Source organism: Lynx rufus, unplaced genomic scaffold (genome assembly GCF_022079265.1).
Source record: "Lynx rufus isolate CCGP_SWC_20201006 ecotype Redwood Valley unplaced genomic scaffold, mLynRuf1.p SCAF_17, whole genome shotgun sequence".
NCBI lineage: Eukaryota > Metazoa > Chordata > Mammalia > Carnivora > Felidae > Lynx > Lynx rufus.
This window is the reverse complement of record NW_025814831.1, coordinates 27828830-27851092: the sequence shown is the minus strand read 5'-3', so window position 1 is coordinate 27851092 and position 22263 is coordinate 27828830. Positions and strand designations below refer to the sequence as shown.

General features: G+C 41.4%; 1 protein-coding gene across 1 annotated transcript in view; it reads left to right on the top strand.

Annotated features, from left to right (window-relative positions):
* TTLL5 (tubulin tyrosine ligase like 5) overlaps nt 1–22263 on the top strand; it is a 240415-nt gene that overhangs the window by 10585 nt on the left and 207567 nt on the right. Inside the window, exons 4-6 of the mRNA XM_047080320.1 lie at nt 9363–9445; nt 11013–11119; nt 18513–18643. Of these exons, the coding sequence (XP_046936276.1) occupies nt 9363–9445; nt 11013–11119; nt 18513–18643 (321 nt within the window). The remainder of the gene's footprint in view (nt 1–9362; nt 9446–11012; nt 11120–18512; nt 18644–22263) is intronic.

The following is a 22263-nucleotide window of genomic DNA, read 5'->3' as shown; positions in this document are numbered from 1 at the left end:
TCTTTTTTCAAGCTAGCTAGAGGTTTGTCAATTTTGATCATTTTAAAGAGCCAACTTTTAATTTTGCTTACTTTCTCTATTGTTTTTCTATTCTCCACTCTTCTTTGATTTTCAGTAGTGCTCTGACTCCTGGGTTAGCCTGTAGCTTGTCTTCAGAGGTTACAGTACCATGGGTCAGAACTGTTGTGTGTTATAGTGGAAAGAGTCTGTACATGGGTTTGTAGTTACCGGTTCAAATCCCAGCTTTGGTATTTACTAGCTGTGAGTCTGGGGCAAATCACTTAAACTCTCTTGACCTGTTTTATTATTAGTGAAGTGGAGATCATAGCTACCTTGCAGGCATTGTAAGAATTGATGAGATCATTTAATATTTGGCACATAGTAGGCACTCAAAACTTGTGCTACTTAATTTCACTTGTTGAACAGGATCTGTTCTAGTTTGAAATGACTTTAAGGTCTGTCCTTGCTCCATAATAAGCTAGGAGTTCAGAGGACAGTGAACACCTGCTTCTGGGATTTGAATCCTCCTCCCTCCCCAAGGGTCTTGTTCTAATCCCTTCAGCAAGTTGCTAGGTTACCACTTAAAGGGATATGGTTCATTCATGTTCTCTGAATTTGGAAGAACTAAAGATTTGCTAACATTTGCAAAGAAACTCCCTGTCATCATGATTGGAGTTAAAACATCAAAGGTGGGTACAAACAACAGAAGTAAATAATCTCCCCCAAACATACTTCTTTTGGCTGCTTGTCACATACATGCATCTCTGTATGCCATGGCAATAGGCAGACCCTTCCTTTTTTAGAGTATCCAGGGTTTACCGGGAATTGGTGTCCATCAGTGTTGTCATTCCATTGTTCAACCAGGCCCTGCGTTTTTAGAACGTATATGTCTTGTTTCCCCCTTTCCACATACTTGTGATTAAAGAAAAGGCCACTGAACTTTTTTCTCAAACTTTGTTTTCGAATTTTCTGTATCTTCCCAATTCTTTGAGGTATCATGATTTTTTGCATAGTCCTTTATGAAAAGAACAATTTGAATGAGTTTTCTGGTTGCTGCCTCAGATTTCTGAATTGTTAAATTCTCTGGGTCTTTTTTTTTTTTTCTTTCTTTCTTAAATAGCTGACATAGATCTGCTCAGATCATAATCCTGTGTTTAAATCCCCTTGAGAAGTTTCTGGGGGATTAGTTATCTTCTGTTGATCTTAGAGTGTTAGATGCCAGTCTTATTTTTTTCTGTTATCTGTTAAATGTTTCATTGTATTTATTGTTAATACTTTTTGTACAATATTGCTATATTCCAGAAATATATTTTTTCTTACTATATCCGTTTTTTTTCAAAATTGTATATACTTTGAACATGTAAATGGATTGCATTTTAGAGACAATAGAGATATTTGCAGTTTAAAGTAATCCATTCCTAGAAGGAAGCATCATTTTTTTTTTTAATTTAACTAATTAATTTATTTTATTTTTGAGAGAGACAGAGCATGATGGGGGTAGGAGCAGAGAGATAGGAAGACACAGAATCCCAAGCAGGCTTCAGGCTCCAAGCTGTCAGCATAGAGCCCAACACAAGGCTCGAACTCACAAATCGCAAGATCGTGACCTGAGCCGAAGTCAGACGCTTAATTGACTGAGCCGCCCAGGCGCCCCAGCATCGTTTTATAATTTGTCTCTGAATTTGTCAGGTTCCTCAGTTTGCAAAATGTCAGTTTGCATTTGTGTAGACTAGCACTGTTCAATAGAAATATGATGCAAGCTAGATATGTAAGTTTTCCAGTGGCCTTATTAAAAAAAAAAATAGAAATAGGTGAAATTAGTTTTAATAATATATTTTATTTTGGGGCATCTGGGTGGCTCAGTTGGCTAAGTGTCCGACTCTTGATTTTTGCTTAGGTTATGATCTCATGGTTCATGAGATCAAGCCCCACGTTGGGCTCTGCACTGACAGCATGGAACCTGCTTAGGATTCTCTCTCCCTCCCTCTCTGCCCCTCCTCTGCTCATGTGCAAGTGTGCTGTCTCTCAAAATAAACTTTAAAATATATATATTTTATTTAATACAAATTGTCATTTCCACATTTACTCAATATAGAAAAATCATTAAGATATTTGGCATGTATGGGACACCTCGGTGACTCAGTCAGTTAAGCATCCGACTTTGGCTCAGGTCATGATCTCGCAGTCTGTGAGTTTGAGCCCCGTGTCGGGCTCTGTGCTGACAGTTTGGAGCTTGGAGCCTGGTTTGGATTCTGTGTCTCCCTCGCTTTTTGCCCCTCCCCAGCTTGTCCTTTGTCTCTCTCTCTCAAAAATAAATAAACATTAAAAAAAAAAAAAGATATTTGGCACGTAGTATGTATTTTACACTTAGAGTGCATCTCAGTGTGGTGCAAAATATATTTCATCACAAATATTTAGTCTGCGGTTAGATTTTCCACACATTATAGTTGAAAAAGTAAATTCATATGCTCAAGTTCCAAACACGTTTTCCAGTAATTGAATCAGATATCAGTTTTCAAATTTAAATTAATAAAGTTAAATAACGTTGAAAATTCAGTTTCAAAAGGTCACACTAGTTATATTTCACATGCCCAGTAGTCATTCGTGGCTAGCGGCTATACCATGTTCAACAGTACAAGTGTAGACCTCATTTTGTGATAGTAAGGCAAAGCTACACTGTGTTGCCATTGAAAGGATTACTCTTCAATTCTAAAAGTAAAGAAAGTCAGTTTTATCTTCCTTCTAGTTTCCCAGGCTATTTTTGACCAAACTTCTTAGGGCATGTCCTCACTCCCTGGGTGCTTCTGTACTGACAGTTAGATTATTGGTTCCTTGTTTTAGTTTGCTGCGCTGCTGTCCGTCAGTCCTGGAATTTGCCAGGAGGCCTGGCACTTTAGGTTGCCCCCGATACACACGTGAGTGGTTGGAGAAGAGGAAAATTCCATGGTCTTATGGTGCATGCTTAGAGGCTCAGATATCATATGTTAGGCAGTTCGCTAGTAGGACTGTATCACGCCCTGCTTCTTTTTATGTGAAAGGAAATATGGATAAGGGAGTTGTTTCTTGGACAGTTGGGGGCTGGCTCAGTTTATAGTTGCAAGCCTCCATTTGACTTTTGCCATGGGAGCAGAGCCCTGGGTTGCCAGGTTTTTCAAACGAGGCCCAGAAATCTAGATTTTTATATGAATTCTTTCAGTTTTAAAAGGTTAGTGACTAATTCAGTTTTATGTTTAAAACACCACAAAGAATGAACGAACCATGTCTGCAGGCTGGATGGGTTTGGCCCTTGGGTCACCAAAATATAACCTCTGGTCTGAAATACACTGGTAATCAGCATCATTGGACACAGAACATGAATGTGAGTTAAAATCCCCGGCAGTCACACTTGCGCCTTATCTTTCTTGCACTCCCCTTTTGGAGCATGTGCAAAGTATTGGAGTTGGCTTATAGTTAGCTGGTATAGATTAGAGGAAGTTGGTCACTGATTACTACTTACATACTGTGAGTGGTCACTGAGTGTAGTGATAATGGAATTTTTCTTCTGTGTTAGGAAAAGTAGGAGAAAGAGTACAAATAGCATTTTAATTAAAAAAAAAATTTTTTTTGATGTTTGTTTATTTTTGAGAGAGACAGAGACAGAATGCAAGTGGGTTGGGGCAGAGAGAGAGAGGGAGGCATAGAATCTGAAGCAGGCTCCAGGCTCCGAGCTGTCAGCACAGAGCCCGACGCGGGGCTCGAACTCACGAGCTGTGAGATCGTGACTTGAACCGAAGCCGGATGCTCAACCGAATGAGCCACCCAGGCGCCCCGCATTTTTATTTTTAAATTTGCTGCATAAAATGCATAATTTATTATGTAATACTATGTGTTAATAGCTACTTTGCTACATATTTACTTTTTTACTCTATGAAAATTTTTACTTGGTAAAAATTTATGCTGCTGTGTAGCAACAAGTGTTATAAAAGCTTTATGTGTGTTAACTGAACTACCCCGTGAGGTAAGTACCTTTATTACCGACCCCATTTTACAAGTGGGGAAACTGACCATGGAGAAATCATTTGTTCATGATTGCAGGCAGGAAGTGGTAAAGCCAGGATTTGAACCCTTGGCAGTTACACTGCAGAGACAGACTCTTTCTCTTATTGCTCCTCCTCCTTCCCCAGTCCCCAGGTGGTCATTCTCCGTTTTTCCGCACACCTTCCTCACTGCCCTCCCCATGGCCTGGCACCGTGAGGCCCCCAGTGCCGAACCGGTGCGGCATCAGGTGCGCTTCCGGTCTCTGGCGTTGATGATCCTTTGGCTTTTGCACGCGCAGAAATGGAGATGTTGGGGATCACAGTTATAATGAAGAGACCAGATTTTCTTTCACTTTCTAAACATTCAACCTAGAAAAATTAAAAACCTCTCAACCAGCTGTAAGAACAGTACATTGAATGCATGTATAGTGTTTCCCCGTGCTCACCAACTATTAACATTTTGTCTCTCTGTACCATTTGAGAATTAGTTCAAGTACTTTATGCCATAATATCTTGTTTAGCAATGTATCCCTAAGGGCAGGGCATCCTCGGTATAACCACAGTACTGAGATGACATTCAGGAAATCTGTCACTGGTAAAGTACTTTTATTTAATATACAGTGCTAATGCACATTTCCCTAGTTGTTCCGATTTAGACCTTTATTTATTTTTAATTTTTTTTTTAACGTTTATTTATTTTTGAGACAGAGAGAGACAGAGCATGAACGGGGGAGGGTCAGAGAGAGAGGGAGACACAGAATCTGAAACAGGCTCCAGGCTCTGAGCTGTCAGCACAGAGCCCGACGCGGGGCTCGAACTCACGGACCGTGAGATCATGACCCGAGCCGAAGTCAGACGCTTAACCGACTGAGCCACCCAGGCGCCCCAATTTAGACCTTTATACTACTTTTTTTTCTAAAGTCTAGGATGAAGTCAAAGATTGTATTTACTTTTCATATTTCTCCTTTAACCTCCCAGGCTTTCTTTTTTTTTTTTTTTTTTTGGTCTTTCATGGCATTGACAGTTTTAGAGATTACAGACTAGTTGCTTTGCAGATGTCCTTACGTTTGGGATTGTCTGATTGTTTCTCCATGTTTAGATTCAGGTTTAAAGTTTTGTAGGACTATCACATAGTGTATCTTCTTCAGTGTATTATGTTAGGAAGCATGTGATATAATTGTATTGCCTTGTTGGTGGTGGCAAGTTTCATCATTTTTTAAAAAATATTTATCTTTGAGAGAGAGAGAGAGAGAGGGCGTGAGTGGGGGAGCGACAGAGAGAGAGGGAAACACAGAATCTGAAGCAGGCTCTAGGCTCTGAGCTGTCAGGACAGGACCCAATGTGGGGCTGGAACTCACGAACTGCGAGATCCTGCCCTGAGCTGAAGTTGGACACTTAACCTACTGAGCCACCCAGGTGCCCCTCATCATTTGGTTGAGAATAGTGTTCACCAGATTACTTCATTAGAAGTTTTGTTTTGTTGTTTTGTTTGCTTTGTTACAAGCATTCTCTGGAATGATATTTTGAGATGCATGAATATCCTGTTTCCCAAGTCTCTCACCCATTGGTTTCCATTGATTTTAGTCTGAACCTCTTCCTCTTACAGTTTTTGTGAAATACTGATATTCTGTTTCTTTCCTTTTACATTTATTAGCTGGATTTTCTGTAAAGAACTTTCCCTCCTCTGATAGGCAGAATAATGGTCCCGCCCAAAGATGTCCACCCCCTAATCCCAGAACCTATGAAAATATTACCTGACATAGCAACAGAAAATTGAATTTGTAGGTGGATTTAAGGTTGCTAATCAACTGACCTTCATCACAAGGGTCCTTTAAAGTGGAAGAAGGAGGCAGAAGAGGAGTCAGATTGACGCTGTGTGAGAAGGACCAGACCCTTCATTGCTGGCTTTGAAGATAGAGGAAGGGCACCAAAAGCCATGGAATGGGGGAAGCCTCTAGAAGCTGGAGAAGGAAAAGAAATGAGCCTATAGAAAGAGTCTGTAGAAAGGAATGCAGCCCCCCTCTTGCCTTGATGACATCTGTGTCAGACTTCTGACATAAGAAATATCAGACAACAAATTTGTGCTGGTAAAGCCATCAAGTGGGTGGTAGTTTATTACAGGAGCAGCAATGGAAAACCAGTATACCTTCTTACCAGTGTGGACTCATGGGTTCTTTTTTTTTTTTTTTTTTCTTAAATATAAGTGGATTATACTCTATCTCTGTCATAATTCATTTTTATTTTCAAATTGTCTTAAATTTGGCCATTGAGATCCTTGGGATCCATTGCGATCCATTGAGATCCTTGTGACATGTTCCCAGTCAGTTTTTGAGCACTTTCCTCTCTTTGGGCATAACAAGATATTCCAGGGCTATCTTGTGCTTTCCCTCGCCAACTTGGAATCAGAAGACAAACTCTTAAGCAGTGCACTGTACTGTTTCTTAAATTATTCTCTGCGCTGGAGTGAAGACATGACTCTGAAGTGTTTTTCTTATAACCGTATTGCAAAGACAACATAATAGTGATTGATCATTGGGAAAACCCTGTGACTGGGCTTTAGAAGTTTGCCACAAGAATGAGAAGTATGGAGTGTCTGGTCTTTTCATTCCCGTCTTCCTGCGTCTGCTCTGCATGGTGTTCTTGCCAGGGCTGGGCAAGTAGCAGCAGGGATTTATGGATATTTTCACATAAATTCATAAAAAGATAGGCTTATCTTTGACTGGAGAGGCTGAATTTGGTTCTAAGGTCTGTCTATAAGTTTCTGTATTACACTCATTCAGAAATTGTTCACTGTGCAGTCTTTTTCGAAAAATGATTCTATAGGGGCGCCTGGGTGGCGCAGTCGGTTAAGCGTCCGACTTCAGCCAGGTCACGATCTCGCGGTCCGTGAGTTCGAGCCCCGCGTCAGGCTCTGGGCTGATGGCTCAGAGCCTGGAGCCTGTTTCCGATTCTGTGTCTCCCTCTCTCTCTGCCCCTCCCCCGTTCATGCTCTGTCTCTCTCTGTCCCAAAATAAATAAAAAAAAAAAAAAAAAAAAGAAAAATGATTCTATAGATGCACTGCCTGGCTGGCTCAGTTGGTGGAGCGTGTGACTCTTCATTTCAGGGTCGTGAGTTTGAGCCCTACCTTGGGCATAGAGATTGCTTAAGAAAAAAATAATTTAGGAGAGGCACGTGGGTGGCTCAGTCAGTTAAGTGTCTGACTCTTGACTTTGGCTCAGGTCATGATCTCATGGTTTGTGAGATTGAGCCCCACGTTGGGCTCTGCACTGACCGGTGTGGAGCCTGCTTGTGATTCGCTCTCTCTCCTTCTCTTTTGGCCCCTCCTCTCTCATGCTTGCTCGCTCGCTCTCTCTCTCTCAAAATAAATAAATAAAAACTTTAAAAAAGAAAAATAAAAAAAATTTTTTTAATTGTGCTGTAGAATTCTTAGCTAATTTTTTCAAGCACTTTGTGGTGGTGCGTAGAAAGAGGTGGCATTTAGTGGGCCGGAGTAAAATTTAGTCTTTGGAGATGTGTAGAAATCTCACATGATTACAGACTTTAGTCTTAGGGGTCAAAAGCACAGAATGCGTATGGGGCCTGGCGGGTAATGTGAATGAGTGAAGGGACCATGAGGGGACTGTGCTGAACTAGACCCTGTGAACCTGTCCTGAAGGGAGCACTCACCCTTCCTCAGTGGACTCACCCTGGTAGAGAGAGCGAGCCCAGGGTTGCCAGGGTTTTCAAGAGAGCCCAGAATTTGAGATTTTTAAATGAATTCCTCCAATTTCAGAAGGTTAGTAATTCAATTTGTTTTTCGTTCTTTTCTTTCTTTTTTTTTTTTTTTGTGGTGGGGGGAGAGGGACAGAGAGTGATGAGAGAGAGAGAGAGAGAGAGAGAGAGAGAGAGAGAGAGAGAGAATCTTAAGCAGGCTCTGCACTCATCATGGAGCATACTATCTACTTGGCAGTTCACTGGGCCTTTGTGCCTCCTGCAGAAAGCCTGGCTCAGAGCCTCCTGAGGTGGGGTCCTCACGCTGATACCCCAAGAGAGGCAACCAGTCCCGTGGTGGGCTCTGTTCCATTGTTGCTTTATTCTTGGTTACCTTCTGTGACGGTTCACGTAATGTGTCAGGGACTCCTGGCTCAGTCTCATGACCGTGATCACCACCTGAGCTGAAATTGAGAGTTGGACGCTTAACCGAGTGAACCACCCAGGCGCCTCAATAATTCAATTTATTTTTATTTATTATTCTTATTTTTTAATTTAGGTGTTTGAAAGTCTTTTTTTTTTTTTAATGTTTATTTATTTTGAGAGAGAGGGAGCAAGAGCGTGCGCACATGGTTGGGGACAGGGCAGAGAGAGAGAGAGACAAAGAGAATCCCAAGCAGGCTCTGCCCTGTCTGTGCAGAGCCTGATGTGGGGCTCAATCTCATGAACCATGAGATTATGACCTGAGCAGAAATCGTGAGTCGGATGCTTAACTGACTAAGCTCCCCAGGCGCCCCAAGGTGCATCTGGCGCCTGAACAGGGATATGAGCCCCGGACCCTCAGATTACAAGTCTGATGCTCTACCGATGGAGAGACCCAGGCTCAATTTGTTTTTAAAGCACAATGAGAAGTTAACAAACAATGTCTGCAGATTGGTTTTGGCCCTGGATTGCCAGTTTATAACCTCTGGTCTAAGATATACTGGTAATCAGCATTATTGCACACAGAGGACTGTCTAGAGCAGGGGTTCTTAACCTTTTTGTGCAGTGGACCAAATGTGCAATGGCAGTGTAGGGAAGCCTGTGGGTCTCTTCTCAGCATAATGGTTCTGAAGTGTATAGAAAATATATAGGAGTCTAAACAAAATCAATTGTATTGACATGTAATTATCAAAATATTGTATAAAAGGTAAATTTGTGACGTATATGCATTTTTATTAGTGCATTAAATAACATGGTCTGCTAGGAGGTTTGTTAACTGCCATAATTTTTATATATTGTGAGAAATGACATTTTCAGATAACTGTAACAATTGTACAATAATATTAAAACACCTGGTACCTATAGGTGGCAAGGTCACGGGTATTGCTAACACTCCGTTTTGTGCCTACATTTGTAATTGAAGGTAATGTTAAATTTCAACTAGTAGTGAGAACAAAGATGCCATTTTGTCTCCCATCTATTTTTAATAACCCGCAGCAAATGTCAGATTAAGAACCCTTGGTCCACAATAATAGTAGCCTACTTAATAATAGCGTAAGGGTAGTAGTACAATGTTACTGAATACAGTTAAGCAAGCCACAATCTCACAGTTTTATTTTTGTCTCTATAGTTAACTTTTTGGTTACTGAATTTGATTCTGTGTTTTTCTCTAGAACGTTATCATTTGTCTTACAAGATTGTGCGAACAGATAGTCGCCTGGTACGCAGCATTCTGACAGCCCATGGATTTCATGAAGTAAGCTCATTTTTACTACCTCACCTGATCTGCTCTAAAGCTGAAAATCCTAGACATCCAACCTGACGACCAGTTAATAGGGCAGCTCTAGAGGGTACTCGGGATCTATGCTTAGTGATGATGCAGAGCTTATGTTGAATTTCTGAGTGGATTTACCAGTTTCTCCTTGAAATGCATGGAAAACATTTTCACAAGATTCCTTCCCCCCGCCCCCCCTTCCTCCCTTCCTCTCTCTCTTTTTTTTTAAACTAAAAACCCCAAACGTTTTTCTTGCTATGATTAGGCTTGGGGTAGAGACAGAGCTGCCCATAGGGAATGGTCTGATACTGAATTAAGATTCTTTGATTGCAAACAACAGAAGTAGATTCTGCCTAATTTAAACCCAAAGAGGGCCCCCTGGGTGGCTCAGTCGGTTAAATGTCTGACTTCAGCTCAGGTCATGATCTCCTGGTCTGTGGGATTGAGCCCATGTCGGGCTCTGTGCTGACAGCTCAGAGCCTGGAGCCTGCTTTGGATTCTGTGTCTCCCTCTCTCTCTGCCCCTCCCCTGCTCGTGCTCTGTCTCTGTCTCTCTCAAAAATAAATAAACGTTAAAAAAATAAAGAAAGAAAGAATTTGTGGGTAAGTTATACACAGGATGCGTAGCAGAATCAGAGGAAGAGGTGAAAAGAGACTAGAACAGCCCCAGGGGTCTGGGAATAGGAATCTTAGGGACTGTCTCTTCGGGGGACTGCCATAGAAGTGACTCAACTCCATTCATTGTCATTGTGCCTTTCTCCACTGAAGACTCCCCCTCTGGAGATAGTATGACTAGTCCAGCTTGGGCCATGGAAGTGCTCCTTGCAGGGGGTCAGGGGGTGACTGGCAGTCTTTTAAAACCAAATGGTATGTCATTCCCAAAGAAAATTAGGAAAATTGGGATATTGATATTAAAAGGGACAGGCAAAAATGCTGGGCTGATTTACACTGTAGATATTTTGAGAAGATTGATAATAGTCTGGTTCCTAGCTCCTTATCTTAGGTTGAGGTCTGAAATAGACATTTTGTGAAAGTTCTGATACTAGTCTATATCCTGTCGTGGTGTTTTATCTCTGGGGCCTCACTGGTACCTCTCACATCATAGGCACAGGGTACATAATTGTTGAATGAACAGACAAATGAATAGACAAAATCATTCTTATGAGTGAATGAATGATATCCTAAGTTGGTTTGCCATGACAAGGTTTTAGTCCTGATCAGTGCTTTATATCCAGCATCTGTAAGGACCTAAGGACACTGAGACGAGAGTTGTGGGTTTGAGCCCTCTTCTCATGCTTTGATATGTAAGAATGTTAAGAGACATCACAGACTTCTATAGAAGGACTCATTTATTCCACTTTTTGTATCTGGGATTTGCCCACCTATCCCATCCTTTACAACTTTTCCTACTCAGCTTTTATTTTACTAGGTTTAAATACTAACTGGGCACTCACTCTGCTCTGTAGATGAAAAATTTCTATGGCCTTTCTTGCCATCTCCCTGGAGAGAGGCTATCTCTGATGTTTTTGTATCTTTTTATCTGCCCTCAGGTTCACCCAAGCAGCACTGACTATAACCTCATGTGGACAGGATCCCACCTGAAGCCCTTCTTACTTCGCACCCTTTCTGAAGCACAAAAGGTTAATCACTTTCCCAGGTAATGCTCTTGTCGCTACTTTGCTCCATTTAAAGGTACTTGACACTGGGCATGTGGCCAAGAGAGATAATTAATGTCCTTAAAAAAAGAAGTCTGCGATACGGGGCAGCAGTCTGCAAATCAAACCGAGGTGTTCATATCTGTAAGCACGTATTATATGAAGCCTCTCCAAGGACTGTGTAGACATGGATGGTTCTAAAGGAGAATGTTTCTGGATTGCAAATCCCATAGGTTCTCTTTCCTAAGATTGAGCAGTTTGAGAGCCCCTTGTGTGGAAGTGTTCTCCCTCTCTCACCTCCTTTTTCAGTTACTATTCTTCCTGTTTGTAAAACAATGGCCCTCTTAGAATGTTAACATGGTGCATTGTCCTTGGGTGCAAACATTTCCAGGGTTCCAGACAAAACCCCCTCTCCCCTCCAAAAAATGGTGTTGAATTGAATTCTGGTAATGACAAATTATTTTTCCGTGATAGTGATTTCAATTTCTTTGCTTTTAATAGAATTCAAAGCATAAAACTTGACATAGTCAAGTTGTCAGCTGATAGGCCATTAATTTTAATTTGTAATGGTAGATCATCTTGTGATTTTTGACACAGAATTAGGAAGTTGAAAGAATTGAGTGTCACTGGTAGAGAAAACTCCTTCCAGTTGCATTTTTAATGGCAGCCTGGAGAGCCAATACTGCCTAGTGGCCAGGAGCATAGGCTCTTCTAACCAAGTGCCTGGGCCCGGATACCAGTTCTGCTGAGCGACCTTGGTAACAAGACCTTTCTGAACATCCTTTTCCTCATTGGTAAAAAGATGTTGCTAATGATCCACACTTCACAGGACTGTTGTGAGGATTTAATGTGTCCAGATCTAAACTATTTAGAACAGTGCTCGCTCGTTACATAGTAAACACTACAGAAGTGTTAGCTGTTATTTTTGTGACCAGAGTTTCCTAGTGTTTTCATCTGTGAAGAAGAAAATAGGAATAAAATTGATGCTGAAACCCTACCTTATTCTGGCAGTCATACTCAACCACGGAGAGACAGATAGATGACCTTGTAGACAAGAGGGAAACAAATCTCATCTCATGAAGAGAAGGAAATCCAGTACAACTTTTTTATTTGGACTGTGGTTACGTTTTATTTTATTCTATTTAGTTCTAGGACTTAAGTCCTAGTTACTTATGCTCACAAGTTTTATTTTCATATGCTTTTCTCATTTTTATCTAGTGAAGTTTCTTAATTTTTCAATTCTCTTATATCTCGTCACTGTGTGTAAATACCTGGCGCAAGTCAAGTAATTTCCTCATAATCTTGCATAAATGTGAATTTTGAGTTCATAACAAGTTTCAGTTTTATGTCTCTGATTCATTTGCAAAAGTAACTTAAGCCTTATTTTTCTTCCTTCATGTCTAGAAGATGTGGATTTGGTATTCTAAATGTGTGACTGGATGGTTGAAGTGAATCAGATACGGTCTATCTTAAGTAGGCATTTAAAGAGTCCTTGAAATAGCCTACACTGGAGTCTGCGTTCCAGTTCATGTTACTAGTATATTATTTATTTTAATGGTTTTTGAAGTACTCCTGTAGGTGTATAGGAATTCTGTCTCAGTTTAGAATTAAACAGTCAGCGTTAATAAATTTGAACCTGTATTTTCTGGAGTATTCCTTGAATGTGGCGTTCTTGTATGTTCGAGCACACTGATAACCCATCATCTAAATGCACCATGCTTCGTGGCTTCTGCTGCTCTGTCTCGCATGGTTTCAATCCAGAGACCTGAACTCAAGTGTAAGAGGCATTCAGGCACTTAAAATGTTTCCAGGGCACCTGCGTGGCTCAGTTGGTTAAGCGTCTGACTTCGGCTCAGGTCATGATCTCTCAGTCTGTGAGTTCGAGCCCCACGTCGGGGTCTGTGCTGACAGCTCAGAGCCTGGATCCTGCTTCAGATTCTGTGTCTCCCTCTCTCTCTGCCCCTCCCCCCACTCATTCTCTCGCTCTCTCTCGCTCTCTGTCAAAAATAAACATTAAAAAAAATTTTTTTTAATGTTTCCAATATTATTGTGAACTTTCTTAACATAATTTTTAACTTTTAATTTTAAATAATTTTAGACTTCTAGAAAAGTTGCAAAAATGTAGTTACTCTGTATCCTTTACTCAGTTTTTCTAACATTAATATCCATTTTAACAATGGCAAAATTATCAAAATGGAGACATTAACCTTGGTATACTGTACATTTTAATAAAAATTCGTAATATTTATGGTGTTTTGATATATTGTGTACTACAGTAGTTGCCATGATAATCAGTTTATAGCCTAATGATCATATGAAATTTGAAAATAATGCATATTAACTCATATGCATATTTTGTTATAGAGAAGGTATGATGGTATACGAGTTGCAAGCATGAAGTATGTTCTATTAGGCTAACCCCTTCTTTGGGGGAAGCGTCACGGAAGAAGTAAAAACAAGAGTGATTGAGGGATCACGCCTGGGTTGGGAGTGTGAAGGAGGCTTCTGGGGTGCTGGGAATGTTCTGTATTTAGTCTCAGTGGTGCTCACACAGGTGACCAAAATTCATCACGCTCCGCATTTGTGATTTGTATGCTTCTCTGTATATAAATTACCTTCAGTAAAAAGTATATTTTAAAAAGCGAAAAATATACTGACAGAAAAAGAGCTTTTTCTTTGATACTATTTTTAAAATGTACAGGAGCCTTTGAATCCTGATGTTATTTTGATTCCCTTGAATATACTTAAAAGGGTAGCGTTAGAATCTTGTTTTAAAATAAGATTTATCATTCGTTGGCCCATTTGGGATGATGGGCTGAGCGACCTTGGTAACCAGATTTTTTTTGATGAAAAATCTTAGATGCCGACTAAAGGATATATAGTTTCCTAAAATTTGTATGGGGGGTATCAAGCGAAAGGATTTGGAGACCTCTAGGATTGGGCATCTGTAGGAGAATGCATTCTTTTTCTTATCCTCTCGTCAGTGTTTCTACTGATGATAAACGTCACTGGCAGACTATTTAAAAATATGCACTCACAGGTCCCATTGTAGATTCGTGGAATCACCATACCCAGGGAAGATGTATATTTAAAAAGTACCTTCTAGGTGCTTAATCTTTCTAGGTAAGTATATACCTAGAAACCATATATTTAGAAAACAGTCAGGATAGGGCGCCTGGGTGGCTCAGTTGGTTAAGCGTCTGACTCTTGATTTCCGCTCAGGTCATGATCTCACAGTTTTGTGATTTTGAGCCCCACAAAGGCTCAGTGCTGACAGCATGGAGCCTGGTTCAGATTCTCCCTCTTTCTCTGCCTCTCCCTTGCTCACACTCTGTCTCTCTCAAAATAAATTAACTTAAAAAAAAAAAAAGAAGGCAGCGAGGTGATTTATATCTGGAAAGTTTGGAAATTAGTGTTCTAGGCTAAATCAATATTATAATGTGGACCATCTGTACCCAAATCACCTGGGACACTTGTAGAAAATGCAGAATCCTAGACTTTATCCCAGAATTTTGAGATGTGGGACTTACAAACAATAATTTTAAAGAAACTTTCTGGATGATTCTTATCTAAAATTTAAGGACCTCTGCTTTACATTTATGAAGAGGATGATGGGTAAGAAAGAAGTGTTTGTGATACCTGGACTTGGCAAAGTCCCCTTTGATTTTAAGAAATTATATTGAAAAATTTGAACTGAGAAACATTAAGTTTTAGTGGTTATAGTAAAGATTCTTGGATGGTTTTTATTTTATTTTATTTTTTTTATTTTTTATTTTTTTATTTTATTTTTGGGACAGAGAGAGACAGAGCATGAACGGGGGAGGGGCAGAGAGAGAGGGAGACACAGAATCGGAAACAGGCTCCAGGCTCTGAGCCATCAGCCCAGAGCCCGACGCGGGGCTCGAACTCACGGACCGCGAGATCGTGACCTGGCTGAAGTCGGATGCTTAACCGACTGCGCCACCCAGGCGCCCCTCTTGGATGGTTTTTAAATAGTGGAGCAAACCATGAGTGGAAGCCAGTAGTGGAACTTGTGAGTCCAGTTCAGGCTAACTGAAGTGCTCTGGAATATACTCCCTGATAGGTGGCAATTATTGCCTGAAGTTTGTGGTGATCATTTCCTTGCTTTTCTTTAAAATTTTATCTCTTGCACATCCATCTTTTAATGATGTAAATTAAGTTGTCAGTGGGATTCTTAACCTAGTGATCTGGTACTTTACTACAATAGGATCATTGTAGTCTAACATTAAGGTCTATCTTGGTCACTGTGTGGGAGAAACATATCCGACCCGCAGGTACTTGTTTTACTAATGGTGATGCAAGTTCCATGTAGTCATAGAAGAGGCTGGACAGTTACTGCTGTGGCATTAGGCCTATAAATGTGGGAAAGGTAGCCACATCTTCTGTTTTCCTCAGCGGTTCTATTTTCAAGTATGCTAACCTTTTTTCAGGCCATGTTTCTCAGAAGGTCACACCCCCTAGGTATCTTTGTGTAAAAATTCCCAGAATGCTTTGGGCTTGGTACTTGTTAGTTGGTTACTGGTGTTTTTTCATTATTTGGGTAATCTAGATTTTTTTTTGTACTATTAAAGAATTATGATTCAATTAACATAAAACACCTAAACTGTTTCATAATGATTTTTAGCAGTGAATAGTCACAGATGGCTGATGAAGCTTTATGAAGCTAGAATTTATTTGATGCATTTGGCTTCTGGACCCTGAAAATTTGAATATATTTATCAAAAGTCGAACTTAGAACACAGTCTTTTTTGTTTATTTATATTTAAAGTATGTTAGAATAAACTTAATACTCATAAATCCCATCAAAACCCATTTGGCAAAAATAATCAGATTTAAATGTAAAAGCTAAAACTGTAAAACTTCTAGAATAAAACACAGGAGAAAATCTTCGTGCGCTTGGATTCGGTAAAGATTTCTTAGCTCTAACAGTAAATGCACAATCCATAAGAGAAAAATGTTGATAAAGTGGGCTTCCTGAAAATTTAAAATGTCTGCTCTTTGAGAGACACTGTTAAGAAAATGAAAAGGTAAGCCACAAACTGGGAGAAAATGTTTGCAAAACATATATCTGATACAGAATTCGTATCTAAGAATGTATAATAAACTCTGAAAACTCAATAATAAACAGGCTGTTTTTTTTTTTTAAATGGGCTAAAAATATTTGAACAGATACTCACCAAGGAAGCTAGACATGAAAAGATGTTCCTCATCAATAGTCACTAATGGAATGTGAGTTAAAACCACACAAGGTGGGGCACCTGGGTGGCTCAGTCGGTTAAGCATCCGACTCTTGATTTCAGTTCAGGTAATGATCTCACGGTTTGTGGGTTCAAGCTTCACATTGGGCTCTGCTCTGACAGTATGGAGCCTGCCTAGAATTCTCTCTCTCTCTTCCTCTCTCTCTGCCCCTCCCTGCTTATACTCTCTGTCTCTCAGAAATAAACAAACTTAAAAAAACCACACACACACGAGGTACTACTAACTGCCTATTGGAATGGCTAAAAACAAAGAAAAAACACCAGACAACACCAAGTGCTTGTCAGAATACAGCGCAACTGCAACACTGAAACTTTGCCAGTGGGAAAGGCAAAACAGTACAGCCACTTTGGAGAACAGTCTGGCAGTTTCTTATAAAGTTAAATACATACACACGTGTTGGTTTTAAAACCTGTCTGCAAATTCCTTGACCTTGCCTTCAAATGGTTGAGCTAATTTTTCTGTTCTTGGGTGTGAGCTGGACTTTGTAACTTCTTGTTTTTATTTTTAAGTTGATTTATTTTCAAGGCGGCGGGGAGGGGCAGAGAGAGAGAGAGAATCCCAAGCAGGCTCTGCACTGTTAGTGCGGACCCCGACGCAGGGCTTGAGCTTACGAACCATGAGATCATGACCAGAGCTGAAACCAAGAGTCAGATGCTTACTTAACTGACTGAGCCACGCAGGTGCCCCTGGACTTTGTAACTTCTAATGAGCAGTATGTGGCAGAAGTGACATGGTGTCACTTCTGAGACTAGGTCATTAAAGTCATTGCAGCTTTGTTCTTGTCCCTTTCCCTCTCACATCACCTGATGTAGGAGAAATCAGCTGTCATGTCACAAAGACACTCTGTTAGCCTTACAGAAAAATTCACATGGGGAGGAACCGAGGCTTCCTGCCAACAACCAGTTCCATATGAGAGAGCTGTTTGTAAAGTGGGTCCTTCAGCCCTAGTCAAGCCTGATGGCTGTAGCTCTGGTCAACATCGTGACTGACATCTCATGAGGGAGCCCCGGACAGAACTGCCCAGTCCTGCTCCCCTCACACTCCTGATCCACAGAAATTTTTGTTACGGTTTTCAGCTGTAAGGTTTTGGAGGTAATTTTATTATGCAGCAATAGACAGCTAATAGAACTGACCAAACACTCTTATTAAACCCGGCCATCTCATTTCTAGAGAGATGAAAACTTACGTCCATGCAAAAGCTTACATTCTTACAAAAGTCCGTACATAAATGCTTGTAGGGACTTTATCCGTATCTTCAAAAACTGGAAATGGCTCTCATGTCCTTCAGCTAGTGAATGGATAAAGAAACTGTGGTACATCCAAGTGGTAGATTACTACCGAGTCATAAAAAGGAATGAAATTCTGATGCATGCAGCCACAAGGATACGTCTCAGTTGTTGCCAGTCGCAGTGAAAGAAGCCAGTCTCAGAAGGATGCATACTATATCATTCCATGTCCTTGGCTTTCCGAAAAAGGGCAAAATTATAGGGACAGAAAACAGATGAATGCTTGCCAGGGCCTGGAGGTGATTGGAAGGCTCTTGGGGTCACTACAGAGGTACTTGGGGTGACTTTTTGGGATGTTGGAACTGGTTGTGGTGGTGGTTACATAATTGCATTTGTTCAAACTCTTAGAATTATACACTTCTTGGAGCACCTGGGTGGCTCAGTCAGTAAGCGTCCGACTTTAGCTCAGGTCATGATCTCGTGGTTCATGAGTTCGAGCCCCGCGTTGGGCTCTGTGCTGACAGCTCAGAGCCCAGGGCCTGCTTCAGATTCTGTGTCTCCCTCTCTCTCTGCTCCTCCCCCACTCACACTCTGTCTCTCTCTCAAAAATAAACATTAAAAAAATTTTTTTTAAAATTATACACTTCTTAAAAAGGGCAGATTTTACTGTATGCAAATTATACCTTGATGAATAAATCTGACCAGAGAAATCCATTTTATGAAAATGATTAATAAATCTTTGGAGGTGACAAAGTGATAGATTTGAGATGTCATACTGTCCTCAATGACTGCTTCCGAACTGTGAACTATAAACTCTTTAGTATGTGATAACACGGGAAAACCTTTGAGTCACAGATGACTGAAATGGAAAAACTTTTACGATTTTTAGGTCATATGAACTAACCCGGAAGGACCGACTGTACAAAAACATCATTCGAATGCAGCATACGCATGGATTCAAGGCTTTTCACATCCTCCCTCAGACCTTTCTTCTGCCAGCTGAGTATGCGGAATTCTGTAGTAAGTGCCTGGCTGGGAAGGCCCCGATTCTTGGCCCCTGAACTTGGGGCAGACTTACCCCAAGGGCTAGCTACCTCGAGTCAGTAACTAATGAGGGCTTTTCACATCCTTAAAAAGTTGTGTTTCTTTACTAAAACAGTTAGGGAAATAATTTTAAGACTCTTTTTATTCTGATTATGTACCTGTATGTGTATTTTTAGTAAGCTTGTCACTGTCATTTCTGGAAGGACACATTGGTGCCCTGCACACATGCCCCTGTCAGGTACAAAACGTCTCTTTATTGGCAAGACTTTGTGCCTATGTGAGAAAGTATATGCTTCTGGATTTGAACTATATATGCTTCCTTTTGAGTGTCTGTTTTCCTCTTGCCATTTAGGGGAATATTCCTGTCACCTTAACGTCTGGACTTGTGTGACTTAATGTCCTTTGAGGTTCAACGATCACGCATTTTTTAGTGTGAGGGTTTAGAGGTACCAGTTAGTCACAGTCTTGGAGTTCAGGAGAATTGAAGAATACATGTGTTATCCAAATGGGGAACCAAATGTCAGCTGTGTGGTTTGGTAAAGCTAGATGGGGACCTGTGGCCTGCAGCCCATTCCCAGTGGGCTCCTTACTTCTTTTGCCTCGAAGTGAACGGTCTTCCCAGGTCCCAGCAGGTGAAATGGGCTGTTTCAGGCTTTCCTCCCTGGGGACAGAGCCCGAGTCAGTAGGCTTGGTGCACAGAAGAGGTGCGAGTACAGAGAAGGTGTGAGGCAGGTCTTTTGTGAGAGTCCGCACAGTAGTTGTAATATGAGCCAATACGGAACGAGTGTTTCCTTTCTGTAAAGCCCTCTTCCAAGTGGCATTTCTACTGTGAGGTAGGCACCGCTGTTATCCCAGGTTTACAGATGAAGAGATGAAGGCAGCCACGGAGAGGTCAGGAGCTTTCCGAAAGTCATGCAGGTTGCAAACGGTGACGTCAGGTTCACAATTCGTGGTTTGGTTTTAGAGGCCGCACTCTTCACCACTGGGCCTTGTTGCATAAAGACACTGGGCATTGTGCCCACAGTGTCCACTTCTCGGTAACACTGGTGAGAGAGGATCAAGGAGGACACGAGGGGAGGACAGACACATAGATATCTTTCTTCTCGGTAAGTCCAAGAGAGAGACTATTCCTGTCTTACGGGTAGAGGAAGCATGGAGAGAAGAAGAGAAAGTTCTCTGTAGACTTCCTGACCCTTGATTTTCTTAACCTGTAAGACTTAACAGTCTGGTTGCCCAGTGCGGGGTTCATCCTCTGGGACTTCTGTCATCAGGATCTCCTGCTTCCACCCTGGTGAGGCCGTTTCTCTGATAGCACCTATTCCAGCGGGGACCCTTGACGGTTCAGTGTTTGCCCACAGAAGGCTCTGGAATGGGTCAGAAGAGCTCTGTTGGACTCAAAGCCGAAAACTTACAGCTTAGAGTTTTTATTAGGTGACTTTAGCCACATTACTTAAACTGCTCTGTGCCTTAGCTTCCTCCTCTGTAAAGTGGGCTTATTACTAGTACTGACCTTATAGTGTTGTTGGGATGTTTAAATAGGTTAATACATGGAAAGCACTTGGAATGGCACCTGATAGGTGTTTAATAAGTGTTCAATGTTATTCCCTTTTTCAAGTGACGTTGAGATATATTGTTATATAATAAAAGATCATGCAATAAGCCAACACGATAGCATAAAAAATACTTCAACTAACATGTTAGCAACATGGCCCAGGTGTGAAAACTGCTCCTGTTAAAGTGTACCATAATTCCCTATTAAAGTCTACAGGAATCTGAAATGAAAATTCCCTTTGTCCTCTCTCTGCTATTTCTTACCCTGTTGTTTTCCCTTTGGAGGCAGGTTCAGGGGTGGGGATGCTCATTCAGATGACTGGATAGAGTTAGGATTCCTCCATCAGTTCAAGCGTGACCTGTCTTTCAGTAGGATTGCTTCTTTAGCGTATTATTCATACTCACATGTGCTCTACTTTTTAACAAAAATGAATTCAAAAGGTCAATAGAACACACAGAATTAATACAGCCGTAACTCAGAGCCACCATGTTTAGCCCCAGGACAGTTACTGTAGGCAAATGGTGTTCTTCAGTCCCCCAAACAAATCACTTAATGATGTCATCACCAAAGACCACAGCAGGGACCCACCATGTTTGTGGAAAAGGGGGGAGAGAGACCGGGGCGCCTGGGTGGCGCAGTCGGTTAAGCGTCCGACTTCAGCCAGGTCACGATCTCGTGGTCCGTGAGTTCGAGCCCCGCGTCGGGCTCTGGGCTGATGGCTCAGAGCCTGGAGCCTGTTTCCGATTCTGTGTCTCCCTCTCTCTCTGCCCCTCGCCCTTTCATGCTCTGTCTCTCTCTGTCCCAAAAAATAAATAAACGTTGAAAAAAAAAATTAAAAAAAAAAAAAAGAAAAGGGGGGAGAGGGAAGACATGATAGTCAAGAGGAGTCGTCTTGATTTCAGTCTTGCCAGGATGCCATTCATTCTTTGCTAGTTGTCCAGAGTCCATGACCTCTAAGCTAAAATTCATTTGGGGGAGATCCAACATCGTTGGGTTAGTTGCATTGCTAAGGCTACATATTAGGGGAGAAACACACCTATTTGTACCACTTCTTCTTTCAGAAAGACATTCCTCTTCTCCATAAAGGCTATTTTAAGTTCTTCTCTTCCTTTGGTGTCCACCCGCCATATGATAGCCCAGAAATTCCGTTTTCTCCATGGCTTATGTTCCTGCCCTCCATTGCCCACTCGAGTGTGAGCAATAGGAGATTTTTGAGAAGGAAAGGAACGCAGGTTAGCCTTTAGAAAAATAATTGTGTGAAACGAATTGGAGGGAGCAAGGGGAGGAACGCAGTGGTCACTTGGAAGGTTATTGCAGCAATCCGGAGAAGAAGTGCAGTTGAACCGAACCAGGTAGCTGGAATGGAAAAGAGGGAGTGGAAAGAGCGATAGAATAAACAGAGTGTACCAGCTGGCTTTAAGTAGTGAGGCCAGGGTCAAAGATGGCTCTAGAGGTGTGAATCTGGGAAGTTAAGAAGCTTAGAAGCACATTTTTAAAATGTTTTTTGCTTTTTTTAAACATTTACTCATTTTTGAGAGTGAGAGAGACAGTGTGAGCAGGGGAGGGGCAAAGAGAGAGGGAGACACAGAACCTGAAGCAGGCTCCAGGCTCCGAGCCGTCAGCACAGAGCCATACGCGGGGCTCAAACTCACAGACAATGAGATCATGACCTGAGCTGAAGTCAGCCGCTTAACTGACTGAGCCACCCAGGCGCCCTGCTAAGAAGCATGTTTTTAACCAGGGAGTGTAACCAGAACTGTAAAAGAAGAGCTATTAAAAGGGATGAGGAGTGTGAAATTTGGGAGCAAGTGTGGATTTGAGATGCCTAGAGGCTTCCATGCGGTGATTTGCAGGCAGTTGTAAAGGCAGAGTTGAGTTCTGGCAATAGATTCTGGAAATCGCAGGTATGGAGGTAGATGTGATCATAAGGGAGAGAAAAAGAGAAGAAGCACCCAGAGAGGAGAGAGAGCTTGAAGATAGGAGCTAAGGAATGGGGTCCCAGAGGAGACAGGAGAGGGTTAAATCAAGAACAGACACGTGGAAA